This window comes from Drosophila busckii, chromosome 3L, assembly GCF_011750605.1.
Source record: "Drosophila busckii strain San Diego stock center, stock number 13000-0081.31 chromosome 3L, ASM1175060v1, whole genome shotgun sequence".
NCBI lineage: Eukaryota > Metazoa > Arthropoda > Insecta > Diptera > Drosophilidae > Drosophila > Drosophila busckii.
In genome coordinates, this window is record NC_046606.1 from 15645679 (window position 1) to 15661682 (window position 16004).

At 43.6% G+C, this 16004-nt stretch overlaps 4 protein-coding genes across 8 annotated transcripts in view; 2 read left to right on the forward strand and 2 right to left on the reverse strand.

Annotated features, from left to right (window-relative positions):
* LOC108599440 (pleckstrin homology domain-containing family G member 5) overlaps window positions 1-7343 on the forward strand; it is an 18089-nt gene extending 10746 nt beyond the window's left edge. For 2 of the 5 annotated variants that reach the window (XM_017986266.2, XM_017986267.2), the window contains exons 3-13: window positions 3211-3351; window positions 3471-3568; window positions 3633-3727; window positions 3787-3905; window positions 3975-4346; window positions 4404-4631; window positions 4733-5077; window positions 5136-5778; window positions 5839-5995; window positions 6405-6509; window positions 6734-7343. In XM_017986266.2, the coding sequence (XP_017841755.2) occupies window positions 3211-3351; window positions 3471-3568; window positions 3633-3727; window positions 3787-3905; window positions 3975-4346; window positions 4404-4631; window positions 4733-5077; window positions 5136-5778; window positions 5839-5995; window positions 6405-6509; window positions 6734-7067 (2637 nt within the window). In that variant the 3' untranslated portion in view covers window positions 7068-7343. Of the gene's footprint in view, window positions 1-802; window positions 2511-3210; window positions 3352-3470; window positions 3569-3632; window positions 3728-3786; window positions 3906-3974; window positions 4347-4403; window positions 4632-4732; window positions 5078-5135; window positions 5779-5838; window positions 5996-6404; window positions 6510-6733 lie in introns of those variants that run through there. The other 3 variants (XM_017986265.2, XM_017986269.2, XM_017986270.2) reach the window with 3 other exon arrangements.
* Window positions 7344-10037: 2694 nt separating this feature from the next.
* Window positions 10038-11027, reverse strand: LOC108598163 (probable chitinase 10). Its single transcript, XM_017984780.2, has 2 exons — window positions 10950-11027; window positions 10038-10892 (listed from the first exon to the last, which is right to left on the reverse strand). The coding sequence occupies exons 1-2, from the start codon at window positions 11025-11027 to the stop codon at window positions 10038-10040; spliced, it is 933 nt and encodes a 310-aa protein (XP_017840269.2).
* Window positions 11028-12068: 1041 nt separating this feature from the next.
* LOC108599278 (peritrophin-48) lies at window positions 12069-13399 on the forward strand. Its single transcript, XM_017986074.2, has 2 exons — window positions 12069-12140; window positions 12228-13399. The coding sequence occupies exons 1-2, from the start codon at window positions 12137-12139 to the stop codon at window positions 13322-13324; spliced, it is 1101 nt and encodes a 366-aa protein (XP_017841563.2). The 5' UTR covers window positions 12069-12136; the 3' UTR covers window positions 13325-13399.
* A 766-nt stretch (window positions 13400-14165) lies between these two features.
* Window positions 14166-15556, reverse strand: LOC108599136 (peritrophin-48). Its single transcript, XM_017985925.2, has 2 exons — window positions 15465-15556; window positions 14166-15389 (listed from the first exon to the last, which is right to left on the reverse strand). The coding sequence occupies exons 1-2, from the start codon at window positions 15469-15471 to the stop codon at window positions 14317-14319; spliced, it is 1080 nt and encodes a 359-aa protein (XP_017841414.1). The 5' UTR covers window positions 15472-15556; the 3' UTR covers window positions 14166-14316.
* Between the last annotated feature and the right edge of the window lie 448 nt (window positions 15557-16004).

Consider the following 16004-nt stretch of genomic DNA (forward strand, 5'->3'; position numbering starts at 1 on the left):
TATATATTATATTTATATGTATATTAATAGCTAATATTTATTAAAAGCTTATTAAGCTATCAGTTATATCTGGGTGCTAGTTAAAATAAAATTTCTTAGAGTAAATAAAGTAAAGTAAGTTATAATCTGTAACTAAAACATTAATTTGACTCAAGAGATATGAAGAGTCAATTTCAGCATTCACTAATTTATTCACAAACAAAATGCGAGGGTCAGTTAACTAGGGGAGATTAATTAAAAGAAGTCGACTATCATAGAGGGGTAAATTAATAGCCAGAACTGAAGCAAAGCAAATCATTTTTTAAAGGATTCAATACTAATGTGATGGTTTGTGGTGGCTTAAGCTTATTAAAAACTTATATATCTATGTGGAGTACATTCATTTGTCTTACTCTAGGGACAGCCTTAAAGTCCAGGCACTTGACAGTGGGGCAAGTGCACTTTGGGCACAGCTGCATTGAGCTGCGCTGAGCTGAGCGTTTTCTGAGCCATCTTTTCATTGCATTATATAATTTGCATCAGCTTTTGTTAGTTGTGCTCAAGGCAATAGCAAAGTCTGCTCTTAATCGCGTTTCTTTCTTTCTCTACTGCCTGCTTCGTATTTATTTCAGCCGCGAGCGACGGCCACAATTGTTTTAGCCATAAATAACAGCCAAGCATGAAAATAATTAAGTAGTGGCCAAGGGGAAATTCGACGCTTCTTAAAATAATAAATACTTATTAGTGCAACGAAATCGAGCTAGAGCTATATACTATATATATAATTAATGAAAGTGCTGCAATACGATCTAAGAAATTAAGCCGACCGTAAAACGAGTGCGGCCGTAACGACGCCCGTAATGGGTGCTGGTGGCCTAGCGGTCTTTGAAGTCATATTAACCAGCAGCCCAGCAGAGCCACAACTAGCGGTCATAGTCCAACAACAACAACAAAGCAACAAGCATCAGCAGCCAACGATATTGGAGGCGTGGTCCGTGAGAGCCGCACGAGAAATGCACGAGAAACTGCTGGAGAAGGAGGACACACGCAAAGAAAAGACTGAGAAGACTGGCAAGGAGAAACCAGCAGCTGGTGGCAAGGATAAAATCCACAAGCAGTCCAAGTTTGCGGAGCGACTGCGTCGCTCCTTTCGCCGCAGCGAGCATCGATCGCTAGAGCTCAAGCGTCCAGAGCCCACGCCGGACGTGCTGCAAGCTCGAAATCGCGGCACGCCGCCGCTGCCCAAATCCACGGACAACAACAACATTGTCGCCTGGCCGCCGTTCTCCTTGCCCACCCAATTCCAGCTGCCCGGCCTGAGCTTGGGTGGCCACATCAACACCGCGCTACTGCTCGACAGCCCGGACGAGTGCACGCCGCCGGAGTATGCCTACCAGCATCTGAGCAGCGTGGCCACCACCAACACCAACACCACATCCAGCAGCTCACTCGAGAGCAACTTTGAGCTCAGCGAGCTGCCCACCGTCTTTTACTGGAACTCGACCACGCACATCGCCATGGGCGGCGAGCTGAGCACAGCCGGTCACAGCAGTGACCCAACCCAGACACCGCAGCCCAAGCGACGGCCTGAAGCCTCCACCCAAGCACAGCCGCAGCTTCAGCAGCAACAGCCAGCGGTGCTGCCCCCAAGCGCAAGTCGCAGCTGCAGTTTGACCAGTGAGAGCAGCTCGGTGCGCTTGACCCGTCTGCACAACTTTCTGTTCAAGAGCAGCAACGAGAGCACGCGCAGCTTTCAGGGCCACTCCAACGATGGCTTCACCGCCTCCTCGCACAACTCGTCGTCGGGCGAATGGGAGCAGCTGGGCGCTTACAATCCGTCCAGCAACAATGGCCCGCATGACTTCACGGGCGGCTCGTTTCTCGAGGAGGATGCCACGGATGAAAATGAAACCGACGAGGTGGCCACGCTGCCCGTGGAATCTCACGATGCTGGCGCTGGCGCCTACTATCAATACACGTTGACCTCGCCGAACAATCCCTTTCTGCCCGAGATCACAGCACGCACCTATCACAGCAACTACGAGGACAACGAACTGCAGCTGGAGGAGCACAGTCGGCCCGAGAACAAGCAGCAAACTTATGTGCCCCACCAGCTGCCCACGCCCGCCTACAGTCGCGCCGGCTCACAGGAGTCCACGCACAGCGAGAGCGCCATGAGCTGCCCCAACGCCCCAACACCCAGTCCAGCCTCCAGCTCCAGCTCCACCCCGGGCAGGCACCGACGCAAGCTCTTCAGCCTCAACTCGCCCACGCGTCTCCTGCACAGCGGCGGCCAACAGACTCAGCCCATTGCCATTCACCAGCAGCCGCCACATCACCCACTGGATGCACTCGCCTCCCCATCGGACAGTCCCAATGTAGCGATGCTGGCACGCAGCCTCAATCCCTTTCGCAAGACCGCCAGCTCGCCCACGAGCGTGCCCGCGGATCTGCGCAGCAAGCGCGAGGAGTTTCTGCGGGCTACTATGAAAATATGCCTGGTGGTGTCGCCACCCAGCAGCAAACTCCAGGTGAGCAGCGTGACCAATGTGCAACAAAAAGAAATAAAAGAACAAACAAATATTCGATTTGAATTACTTTTGTTTTCTTTCTAATTTAATCCTTTTTACAGACAAGTATTGTTTGCACACTTTGTGGTTTATATTTTAATTTTAATTGAAACATATTGACAAATTTCAGTAGAATCTTATTTTGGAATTTTTATAATTTCTATTTATGTTTGTGTTAATTAATTTAGGAAATTTTTTTGATAGCACTTGATTCTTGTTTTGGTTTACATTTTAATTTTAATTTAAGTAGGTGTTAATTTTGTTTTAATTTTAGACAATTATTTATAGCACTTGATACAAAATTGGAAGCTTATTTTTGTTCCGCATTATGACTTTGTTCAGTTATATAAGTTTATAAAAATAAACCTTATCAAGTTTGCCATTCTTAAGGGAATTCCTTATTTCTGTTGAGCTTTTTACAGGGTAAACTGCTATCTTGGTATGAGTTTTAATTGGGGAAATACGACTCAAGCATAATTCATACATTGAAAGTAAATTTGCTGCAGAATGTGTTCCCAGAAATCCAAGAATTTGTTATTCCCTGTAAAATGGTAAACTCGTGACTCAAAATTGTTTTCTTGTTTTTTTTTTTTCGTGCAAGTCTCGAGGTATTATTAACATAAATTATATGAATTCATAAATTGCCTTATCTCACTTGCAGCTGAAATCGAAAAGCCTGACACACTTGGACGGCCTCGACACCAGCGTGTCATGTCAGCACGAAACCGGCGCAGCGGCTGTGTCCACGGGCAAGACATCGACAGCTGCCCAACTGGGCCAGCTGGGCCAGGGGGTGCATATTGTAAGTAGATGGGCGTCCAGGGAAATGTGCATATTGATCGGCAAACAGATGTTTGCACTTTCAGCCCGAATGCCTCCCCAGCCAGAGATCAATAACAATTAAAGTCTTTCGCCTTACAGACAAGCAGTCAGGAGTGCTTTTCAGTCTCCTTTCGCCTGGAAGCATCGCAGCATCACGACGAGGAGTTCATTCCAGTCACAAAAGGCACCACCCTCATGTAATGCAGCCGGGATATTATTTATAGTTATGTACTAAAGCTACAATACATTTGTTTTCCATAGAAATGCGCTGCATCCGGCCCTACGCAAGCGAAATTTGAGCTTTTCGCAGATTCTAATAACGGATAACAACCCCTCGAGCAGTTATTTGGATGCAGGTACGGCAGCCTTGAGTTTTCTTCTAGCGCTTTAATAACCAAACTGTGTATAAATGTAGGACCCGCGAGCCTGAGTAGATTGGATGAGCAAACCGATGTGGAGAGCTTGGCTGGACATCATCTAATTATCACAGAGCGCGATGGCAGTCGCAAAACTTTGCAAAAAGCCGCCTCATTTGTAAGCTTATTTGTCTGCTTTGATTGCAAGCGCAGCCTTAAATTGATTTTTTTACTTTAATTTCCACAGGGCTCAAGACAACGTCCGCCTCGGCTGCTTTCGTCGGCTTCCACAGAGGAAACGAGCGAAGCCAGTGGCCATAAGCATATTAAGCAGCGTTGGTCCTCCATCTTTGGCGTCAAGAACCCACAGCAGAGCCAGCTGTACGAGCTGCTCAGTAATTATACAAAAAACGGTGTGCCCCAACGTTCGGCTGGCTTCAACTTTGAGCATCCCTCGCTGTCCGACTCGCTCGCCTATCTGCATAATGTGAGCAAGTCCTGGCGGGACTTTATCGAATGCAAATCCATGAGTGAGAACGAAATTAAAATACAAACTGCCATTTGGGAGCTGGTCACCACGGAAATCTATTATATTCACGCCCTGCAAACTGTTACGGATGTACGGCAAACAACATTTCAAATCATCCCCATGTATAATGTATAAATATTATTGCAGCTCTTTCTCGCCTGCCTGGAGGCGGTGCAGGAGGAGGGCCTGCTCACCGAAGTCGACCAGCACAAGCTGTTCTCCAATGTGCGCTCTGTGTGCGAGGCGAACATTAAATTCTGGACACTCTGGCTGTATCCGATGGTGGCGAATAGCATTGTGACGCATGAGCCGCTGCGCTGTGGCTTTTTCCTCGATGGCTTCATAGCGTTCGCCTCGATCTTTGCGCCCTATAAGGTAAAGCAGATCGATTGTAGTGCAATCGAAAAGTGTATCTCAAAGTGGCGTGCATCCTACTTTACTCTCATGCCTCCTCTTCTTCTTCTCCTCTTTCGCAGGTCTATTGCGCTGAGCAGAGCACGTGTCAGTTTTACTGCAAGGAGTTGAATCAGAACAACGCGCTCTTCACAGCGTATCTGGCCTGGTGTGAGTCGCAAAAGATGTGCAATCGTCTGCGTCTGGCGGATATTGTGGTGCGTCCCATGCAGCGTCTTACCAAGTACAGTCTGCTGCTGGCGGCGATTAAAAAGCATATGTCGGATGTGGAGGAAATTGAAGCCATTGATGTGATGATACACAGCGTCGAGAATTTTGTGTTTAGTGTCAACAATCATTTGACTATGCGCCAGGAGAGCGAACGTCTCAAGGGTGTCATGGCGCGCATTGAGTCGTACGATGTCTTGGTGAGTGCTCCGCCTCTGCCTGTCTCGCTTTAAGTTTAACTTTACACACTCCACACAGGACTCGAACAACGAGGTGCTGGACAAGCTAATCAAGCAGCATAGTCAGATGTTTGATCTTTGCGCCCCCATGCCCGGCTGTCCAGCGTATCATGTGCGTCATTTGTTCATGGAGGGGGACCACAAATTCAAGGACACCTTCGGCAAAAGCGATGTGCATTGTTTTCTGTTGACGGATATTCTGCTCGTGTGCAAGGCCATGGCCAAAAAGGGACAGGGCGCACTCAAGGTCATACGCCAGCCCTTTCTAACGGATCATCTCATTGTGCATCTGTCCAACAACAACACGCTCAACTGCGTCTATCTCAACGAGTTCCAAGTGGCCACCACCGCCTTCACGCTGCAATGCTCCGAGGCCAAGAACTGGTACGATGCACTCTGGCGCGCCAAGACAATCTATCAGCGTCTGAAGCGCGGCATTAGCGGCAATGCTGGCGACAGTTTTCGCTTCGGCGCCACCAGCGCCACGGGCGATTCCTTGGGCGTGCGCAAGTCGCCCATCAACTCCTCCATCTGCAGTCATGTGTCCAGTGCGAACAATAGTCATAGCGGTAGCGTGGAGTGGAACGATTCGCGCAACATTTCGGTTGAGTTTGAGAAAACCAATTCGCTGTCCAGTGACGAAGGCGCCACCAGCCTGATGGGTAAGCGGATTAGCAGCTGCCATTGTGGCCACAGTAATAAAATATCAGTTCATCTTCTAGGCAACCATGCCAAGAGCAAACAACAATTGTTCAGCGGCCTGGCCAAGTCAAAAGTAAATGCGGCTGGCTCCACCTCCACCTCCAACACTTTGACTGTCCAACCAGTGAACCATCTGGGCCAGAGCTTGCCCAATCTAAGCTCGCAAAATCCTCAAACGTAAGTAGCGCAGCAGCTGCCTGGAAACTCATAAATAAAACTCACTCTAACTGCCAGCAAGCAACTAAACATAAATTAATCAGTGCTCAGCTTCATGCTTCGGCTTTCAGCAGATTCATATCTTAAGTAATATATTTGTAATATGGATTAGCCAGGCTAGAGCTCTCAATGGGTATACAGTGTATGCATAATTTCTTTAGTTTCTGATCCACCACACTCATCTAAACATCGCTTCCACCTCGCATTGCATGCACTCTATACAATTTCACCTCGTTCTAAGTAACCGAATCGTAGCTGCAACAAACTTGGTTATTATTTTGGTTTTGACTATTACAATGCTTCAGTTTGTTAGTGTCTTAGCGCTTTCGTCGAATCTCGCTCTTACTGTAAAACTTTAACATATTTATAGTAACAATACATTACTTGTACCGGGCACGATTACCAGTCACTCTGGTAATATATTGTTATCGCCCAGTCATCGCGGCATATCCTATCCACCGCCCAGCCCAACGAGGTGAGTGTCAACTGCGTCCAACTGCGTGTGTGTCTGTGTGTGGGGAACAGTTTAAGCAGCGGCCTTGTGATTAAGTACCCCAAACAACAGCTTCATTTATTCATCCCACATTCTTGCTCTCTCTCTTTAATTTGTTCATTTCATTTCTTATCATTTTACAACGCAACTTTTCATCTCTTGTTTGCTTTTATTCAAACTGAAATTAACTGTTTGCGCTTTTCTAGAGTTCCGCTTCGACGTGGTATGGCGTTCTCCACCTCAACGAAGAATCCGCCGTTGCTGAAGACACGCCACATAACATCCCAGAACAGTATTAACTGGCATCAGATACCCGCCACGCCCACGCCGCCCAGTCCGCGATCGCAGCACCATTCGCCCGGCAACGCAGCGGCGTACAGTCTGCAAAGCTCGATGCCTGCGCTTCTATCCAGCGACAGCCATGCGAGGGCCGCCTTGCCGCTGCTGCAGGAGCAAATCACTTTTGAGAAGCATCTGCAAGCAGCGAAGCAGCCTCTGCTGGATCCGCAGCAGGCGTCAGGCAATGAAACTGATGTTTAACGGTCCAACCATGCAAGTCTTGTTTGTGCGCAGTTCATGAGGATATTATATTATTATTTATATGTATATTGTAAGGGTATTTTGTCTTCGGCATGCCGTAGTTAGCTCTTCCTTCTTGTTGCTAGTTACTAGTTGCTAGTTGCATTGAAACTATGCTAAAGACCTTTATTATATGAGAAAAACAAAAGAGCAGAACACAAACGAATAGAATATTGGGTCCAAATAAGATACAAATATCACTTACATTCCAAACTAAGAATTCCCTAATACTACTACTACTACAGTATATGCTCCCTCTGCTAAAATGCTGACTTGTCGATGAGCAAGTCTAACATTTGTCTCAAGTCGGAGCACACTTTGTACATAGTACACATGTGTAGAGGCCATGCTATGCCTAAAAACTTCAATGCCCATATTATTCTTCCAATAAGCATTAAAGACAATTTGAATTCATGCAATGTATATATACAAAATATATTTAAACTTATATACATACATATTTTTGAAATACATACACGCATACATACTAGTTAGATAATTGTTAATGTATGCATGTTCGCTAGTAATGGGGAAATTTTGCCAGAAATTATTATTTTCCATTACACTCTTAATCTGCCATAACAGATCTTTTACTACAATGTGTCACAACAGAATAACCAAACTCTATTTTATATGTACAAAATATATATACATATATATGTATAATACCGTTCTTCTTTTCATACGCCAAGTCAAGCTAGTCCTTCAGTTTTATACTTAAATTGTTGTTTATGTTTAAAATGATTTTTTGCTGCCATCGAACTATTCAAAGTAGTTTTGCAGAGAGTATTAGAAAACTGTGCAAAGAAAAAAACAGGCCGAGATTAGAAACAAAATGCATGCAATGATTTGCAATGATTTATAATTAAATTGGTCCAGGCATTTATTTCAAATATCAAATATTTTATTTTTTAATTGTAACATACTTTAATAACTGACGAAGCAAAGGGAAAATAATTGCATATTGCATAACGGTCTCTCCATTCTATACGTTTTTGTCATATGTACATATATAGTAAATTGTTCAAATATTTAGTTTGCCATAAATATTTATATTTAAATAAAATATACAACATAATTTGTAACTTTAAGTTTTATTTGTATTGAATAATTACTATATTTACCCAAGCAACAAATTATATAAATTACCAAAAAGAAATATAACATATACAGATATACATACATATGTATAAATTTGTTCTGAAAGTCGCACAACGATATAGAAATAATCTTGTAATACATACAAAAGGTAGAAAACTTGTTTTAATTAAAGCATTGACTAGTATTGTATTTTAGCCTAATTTAAGCTGTTGCAGAATTGAATTTTCTTTGCTGACTTCATTTAAAAATGCCGCTTAAATGTTTCTATGAATATGCAAAGTATACTATTAATATATATTTATATTACCCGTTGTAGTCTGTTTTTGGTCTATGCAAAGATTATAGCATATGTATGTGATAAAGTACTTAAATTATAACGCAATATAATATTCTGTTTCAGTGTATATAAATACTTTAGTGTGGTCTTTATAGTGCCTACTTCTAAATACCTATGTTCCATGTTTCCATATTATACCCTGTAACCATAAAATGGTAACTAATGCTTTCCACAGTCCGTATAAGTTATAAGCAGCATACTAGTATATCAAACAGCTTCCGCCGAAACTAAATGTTACAAGTTGAATAATCAAAATTTGCAAACATATTTTGGAGACTTGTTCGCTTTTCATAGACCAGATATCAGTAGATCTAATTGCCATAATGGATACAAGGTATAAATAGCTTTAACTAAGAGTTAACAACTAGAATTGTTAAGTTAAAATTGGAAAAATATATACTACATGGGGTAAGTCAAATTGATAGGTGAAAAATATTGTCAAAAAGTTGTAAACTAATTAAACTGAAAAGTTTTTGTGGCGTTTTTTATGTTTAACTAATAAAACTTTTATACAAATTTTCTGATTTTAAAAACCATGGTGATTTGACTATACAATTTTTTTCACTTATCAAATCGAGCTACCCCAATATATACGCATACATATATGTATGCAGATTTCTTAGCAAACTTGGCATGCAATTGATAAACGATACATCTATATACATGCTTACAATAAAGTATTTACAATGGTATACACACATAAATAATAATATGAATAAGTGAATATGTAATACTATTTAAAAATAGCTTTATTTACACACAGAACTACATATATTATATGAATATACATAAATACAAACAATATTGTGTTACAAAAATTATAATCCTTGGTCTCATTGAACTTAATCTGGGCAGCAGTCAGATTTATAGCAAATATAGAAATTATAGACTTCTGGACAATATCAACCTTTTCTATGCGCTAATTTATTTCAGCTACTGTGACTATTGCTAATAAGTTAGAAAACTGCTGCATACTTTGACTGTTGGGCTAATGAGCTTTTAGTTTTGGACGGCTGGCATTATATCTTATCATCAAGGCATTATATCTTACGTTGTGTAAAGCAACAAAAGATCCGCCGATTGATAAGTGTGTTGACTCGGATATATACGTGCTCATTAATGATAGCTGTCTAGATTTAATCGCAACTCACTCTCTAGTCGAAAGTTCGAGCTCCAGCATGAAATTGTCAAAGTTTTTGCATTTGAGTATCGCTGTGACTTTACTCAGTCTATTGGTTTGTGGCCAAGCCACGAGCTCCACAAGTGATGTAAGTGTTGCAAGTGTACATGCCACAACGTTGTGGCAACGACTAACGAACTTTCAGTGGCGCCAGAGCAAGCCAGAACTGGAGAGCGAGCAGACTATAAAGAGTCGACGCCAGTTGTGGCAGCGACTTACCATGTCTACCATACTATAGATTAATTGCATATAAAGATTTGTGTAAATGCCAAAATAAAATACCCATAACGGGTATTGACGTCAAGTCTGTTGTCTATTTATTTTGTACACACTTGACCTTCTTGGCCTGGTCACAATAGCCAGCCTTCTGGTCCCAATAGAGACCCTTGGGGCAGGAGGTTAACACTGGCATGCCACCAATGCAAATGTAGTACTTGCTGCAATCATCGGGATGTGGCAAATAGCTCTGGCGTTCCGAGGGACAAGTGAGTGCACTCAGCGGTGCACGCGAAGGTGCTGGAGCGGTTGCTGTTGCTGCTGCCGTTGACGTCACTGTGGCCGTGGTGAAAGGCTCCGTCTGAGCTGAGCTGCTCTCACTGGTGGTTAAAATATAGCAGACGGTGATCTGACTGCCCGGCGTAGTGGTCCACTCTGGCTGCTGTTCAGCGGTCTGCTCCATTTGTGCGCTGTAGCATTTGGCTAGACGGCTCAGCTGACATTCGTTGGCTTGGTAGTTCCACAACGTGCCCATGCCGCACTGATGGCTATGCATATGGCCATAGGCGCAGAGGTAGTACCGCTGACAATTGCGCGGATGCGGCAAGAAGTAGGCGCCAAAGTGACGGCACTCAACCTGCTGCGGATCGTATTTCTCCATCGGATTAACCTGCTGGCCTGTGGTCACATCAACGGCCATAAAAGCGGGGCGTGGCTTGTGCAGCCAGCCATCCACATCTTTGGGCGCGCTTGCTGCTGTGGGCTCCACGCTCGGCGTGCTGTACCCAAGCTTGCATTGTGCCACCTCCGGAAGTACACACATCAGACTAGCGGCATCGAAGTGTAATCCTTGTTCGCAATAGAGCAATGTTGGCATTGGATGGCATTCAAAGTACCCAGTGCAGTCTCGCGGATGTGGCGTCAGCTCACCGTCCACACGATTCTTGCAGATCTGTCAACGATCGCACCACTTAACTTTGCATTATTTAAATACTTTGTGTTCACTCACCTCGGTCAGGTCGACAATCTCCACATCTACTGCTTGCAACGCCCCCAGCCAGAGGCTTAAAATTAATAATATATGCATTTCTCATACGTTTTACTCTCTTACAGTTTTGTCTTTTAACTACAGCGCACAATACCCAAGTACTACGCATTTATAGTGCTGTGGTGATCGCATCCATTTGGCGCTCAACATTGGGTGCAGCTCTTTAGATAAATCAGTGCGTACACTAATGGAAACATGAAAACAGTTTTCTGGCTTTCAGTGTGATAACAGCAAATAGCCAAAAAAAATATGTTTATGTATATGTTAAAATACGATTCACATAAATGAAAAAAATGGAAGAAAAAATGTTGCATACTTCAAGGATATTTGAAACCGTTACATGGTCACCCTAAAATGTATAAGCATCACTTACCTACCTTAGTTTGATCAAATTTGTTAACAAGACTTATGTTTTTTAGCTTACCAATTCTTAAAATAAAATAATGTCCTTAAGTTTCAATTAGGAACTAAGATTTATTCTGAATACAATTCAAAATGATCTTGCTTTTAGTTTGTAAATTATCAGCTTTAATTTATTCATAATATATTAAATGTATTTTCTATATTGTACGCAAAGTCTTCAGGTCGGATCTAATACCCAAGCTACTTCAATGGCATTCAGGCTTTTTTCGATATTTTTATAACAAGTCTGAGAGTGGCGCCGTTCTATTCCATCGCATGAGCGCATCCATACGCAATTCTTCGTTCGCGTGGTCATAATTTTTAGCTATGACTAAGTGTTAAATGATTGATATCAAGTATTGTAATACAATATTTTTAAACGATTCGCAATTAAGTTTATCTTCTGGGACACAAAGTGTTCGGTGGCCTGCAATTGATTTATCAAATTGTCACATTGGCATTAAATTATGTGTATAAATCTGTATCTTATAACAACAACAACTGCGGACAGGTGGTGGCAACACTTTAATGGTATTAAATTTATATGCGCGCTGTCAGTGAGAATTTATACACATATATAGTATATACGGCAGTATATATAGTTAATTGTTTGTTGCTCAACTTTATCAACATTATAAGCCTAAGTGTGGTGTGTTTGTCGTTCAGTTAGTCGTCGTTATTTGCCGTGCGGTTGCCACATTCGCCTACAAGCTCAAGCTAAATTCTAAATTCTAAATTCAACTGAAATGAGTACGTAAAAAAGCAAATGTGAAGTATTTGCCTCGAGTGTATCCGTACCTTATTCAGGACTCTATTAAGCGTCTTTTTCTTTGACAGTCTACAACAGTAAAATGTGTTTCATGCTGCTGCTCTGCCTAGTGGCGCCTCTAATGGCAAGTGCCGCATTTGATCCCGCATTGCTGTGTACGCTCGTTGTGAGCGGCACTAAAATGAATGATCCACGTGCCTGCAATAAGTGGATAGAGTGCATCGATGGCAAACCGGTGAGCGGTAGCTGTGAGGATGCACAGTATTATGACAGAGAGACTCAAGCTTGTGTGACCGCCAATAGCATCACTTGCGTCTCCAGCGATCCTTGCGCAGCCGATGCAAATGGCTTTGCTCCCGATCCCTATTCCTGCAACGGATACTTCTATTGTCAGAACGGCAAGGGCACGCGTGGCGTCTGCAACGAAGGGCTCAATTACAATCCAGGAACGGCTTCCTGCATACGTAACTTTCCCTGCCCGTCCAAACCGAATCCGGACAGCGTTTGCAACATTTTAGCCGACGGCGTTTTCATCAAGGATGACAGCCGCTGCAATGGATGGCAAATGTGCTGGAAGGGCCAAGTCATCAATGGCACCTGTCCCGGCAACTTTTACTTCAGCGGCAGCCAGGGCGAATGCGACTATCCTCAAAATGTGGAATGCAGCGTGCCCACGACGCTGCCGCCAACTGCGCAGCCAGACGAGTGCCCCGAGGCGGGCGCCTTTGTCTCTGACAAGAGCAGCTGCAATGGCTACTACTATTGTCGTCCCAACGCTGCGGGACAAATGGAGCTGCTGCATGGCATCTGTGCCGATGAGCGCTTCTTCTCGCCTGCCAATGGCGGCGCCTGTGTGCCGCGCTCCCAGATTGTCTGCAACTACGATCGTTGCGCCGGGCTGGGCTACACGACTATACAGCTGGCCAATGAATCCAGTGATGACTGCGCCGGTTTTGCCATCTGTCAGAATGGCGTAACCATTGGCCAGAGTAGCTGTCCCGATGGTGAATATTTCGATGAGCTCAGCCAGCGCTGCACCAGCGAGGTTATTGCCTATGCTGCCTGCAGTCAATCCGCGCAATCTTCGACCACGGAGAGCACAACGAGTGACGCCAATGGTGACGACACCACCCAAGCCAGCACACCCGCCGGAGTTACCAATTAAGCAATATTTTCTTATCGTACTAATTAGTTGTATACGCACAGTTAACGTTAACTTATTTATTTTAGACTAAGGCAAAGGTCGTTATGAAATCATCTGCAATCATATGCTTGATTTATATTATTTATCGGATCGGTGATTAGCAGTGTTTGGCTATCAAATCAAAATTTCCAAAATACAAATATTCTACTGTTGAAACAAATTCAATATATTCATTTATTGCTTTTAAACACGTCTTTTCCAAAAACTTAAAACTTTAATATAATATCTAAAAGCTAAAAATAGATCACAGCTGCGCATAACAATAAAAAAAAGAGCAACTAGAATAAAAAAAAAAAAAAACACATTTTAGCAAAGATTGTGCACTATAGTAAAAGCCGTAGTTTTTCAAGTTTAATTTTCTGAATGGTTCTATTTATTCATCATATGTACAACATCAACAGGAAACATTTAATTATGAACATATGTACCAATATCTAAAGTTCTACATGAAGATCTAGAAAAGCACAGCAACCTGTTGATTGACTTTGATTCTGATGAATTCCAAAAATTTTCTTCTTTAGAAATCAACAGCAATATAAACATTAACATCTCTTATCGCACTTTTGGCCATGTCATTGAATTCCTTCAAAAATGCTAATTAAAGCAGACAGTTTTAAGTTTCATTCAAATTTGGATAACTTTTTTTTTTTTGCGTATCGTAGTTGTCGAATCTTTGCTGTGACTGAGAAAGTTTCAAGCAGAGCGGTTTGATAACTGGCAAGGCCATGATAAGACGAACATTTGGAGATCGTTACACCTTTAGGGTGAACATAAAATATAATTTTAATTCAAAGTCAAAATGTGTGTTTTGTATGCTCCACCACCATATATTTGATTATTTAATGCTTCAATTTCAATTACATTTAATGCTCAACCAGATTAGATGTATACGCGTTAGTTATCGATATATGTAGTTAGTGTCGATATACGTAGTATGTATATTAGGCATTTAGTTAGACTGCACAGGCGGCGTAGTTGTGATTGACAGGCGTGCAGCCCTGGCTGCGCTCATCAAAGTAGTAGCTACTGGGGCAGGTTCCGTTGCCCACGGCAACGCCGTTGGAGCAGCGCATATAGTTGTGACAATTGCCGAGCACATTCACGTAGTTCAGATCGGTGCCGGCGCAGCGATCGAGTGGGCAGCGCACATTGAGACGATCGCGACAAGAGAGCTTCTCCTGATCGTAAAATTGGCCGGGATCGCACTGCAGATGCTGAGGGTTAGTGTCATGTTTGCCATTGACGGGCTTGCCGCAGATGTAGTAGTGGCTGCATGACTCTGGATCCGGAAAGTGACCGACCAAATTTTTTGTTTGGTTTTGGGTCCTCGTCACGCAGAAGGTATTCTCTGGCGGTGGCAGCTTGGCGGTCTCGTAGCAAGTGGCGTTAGCAGCCGGAACACAACGTCCTCGACGCACATCATAGGCCATTTGGTCGAGGCATTCTCGCTCATGGAGCAGATCATTGATGCATATGTAGTAGCTGTTGCAGTGCTCCTCATGCGCCAGGCGCGTGTTGTTGGGCAGCGCACGACAGGCGGGCGAAGTGGTCCTTTGACTAGCGGGACACGTGTATTGCGTGGGATAGACACAGGAGCGCGACTGGGCATTGAAGATCAGCTCATTGGGGCAGTTGGCCTTGACTACGCGATGCTGACGGCAGAGTATGTAGCCGCGGCAATCGGGGCTTGTTGGATCCTCCAGGAAGCTGCCCTCGATCTGATTGGCGCAGACATTGGCAGCTTGGTTCATGCTGTTGTTGACGTGGGCGTAGGGGCACTCAACGCTGCTGGCGGACACGCAGCGTCCCTGGTTCTTGTTGTAGTTGAGCTCGGCGGCGCAGGAGCCCTCCTCCAAGCTGCTGCCATTTATCGGACAGCGTATCCAGTGGTTGCAGGTGTTCGGCCGCAGCAAGCTTGTGTCATCCGGCACCAGGTCGCATATCTGATAGCTGGAGAGGTATTCAAATTCGCTGATCTTGCTGCTGGCGCTAGCCAGAGCGACCAGTGCTAGCAGTAGCCCAAGTCCTGCAAGCGTGTGGAGTAAATTTTGGACTAGGTAAGTAGCTATGTGTGCTAGGGTCGTCTATGGCCTTTGCTTACCTTGCATGTTGCTTTGTTGCTTGCCTAGTTATTCTTAGTTATCCTTTAAGGTTCGTTGTGCTAGCCTGTGCAGCTCCACTACACAACTGTTGTGATCGCCACCTTACCACCTCGCCTATATATATATAAGGTAGGCAAAAACAAAACAAAAAAACAAAAAACAATTAAAAATAATGCTGAAATATGCACTGCGCCAAGGAGGCTGATGTTGTGTCCCTGATAACCCAATCAACTGCCAATCAACTTGCGCGATAGATAGCATTCGCATCTGATAACGCCTTCAAGCATGTAAATTACACCGAAAAATGAATAAAAGAGAAAACATGTCGCAACTGTTGGTTGCTTCTGTGCTGATATGAATATTAGAAATATGTCGACTTCCAAATCGGCGGCAGTCATTGACTCAAGATCAAAACGCTTTGTATGTGTGTCTTGCAGTCGGTTCTTTTTTTTAATATCTTTTTGTTGACTTGACACCAAGAACAAGTTCAATGAAAATTTCACGTTTATTGAGTTTTTAAAAATATCCAAATGCAAAGG

Coding starts and splice junctions, on each gene's coding strand:
- LOC108598163 (XM_017984780.2), bottom strand. CDS start 11,027: ATGCATATATTATTAATTTTAAGCCTCTGGCTGGGGGCGTTGCAAGCA. Junction 10,893..10,949: donor AGATTGTCGACCTGACCGAG/GTGAGTGAACAC, acceptor GATCGTTGACAG/ATCTGCAAGAATCGTGTGGA.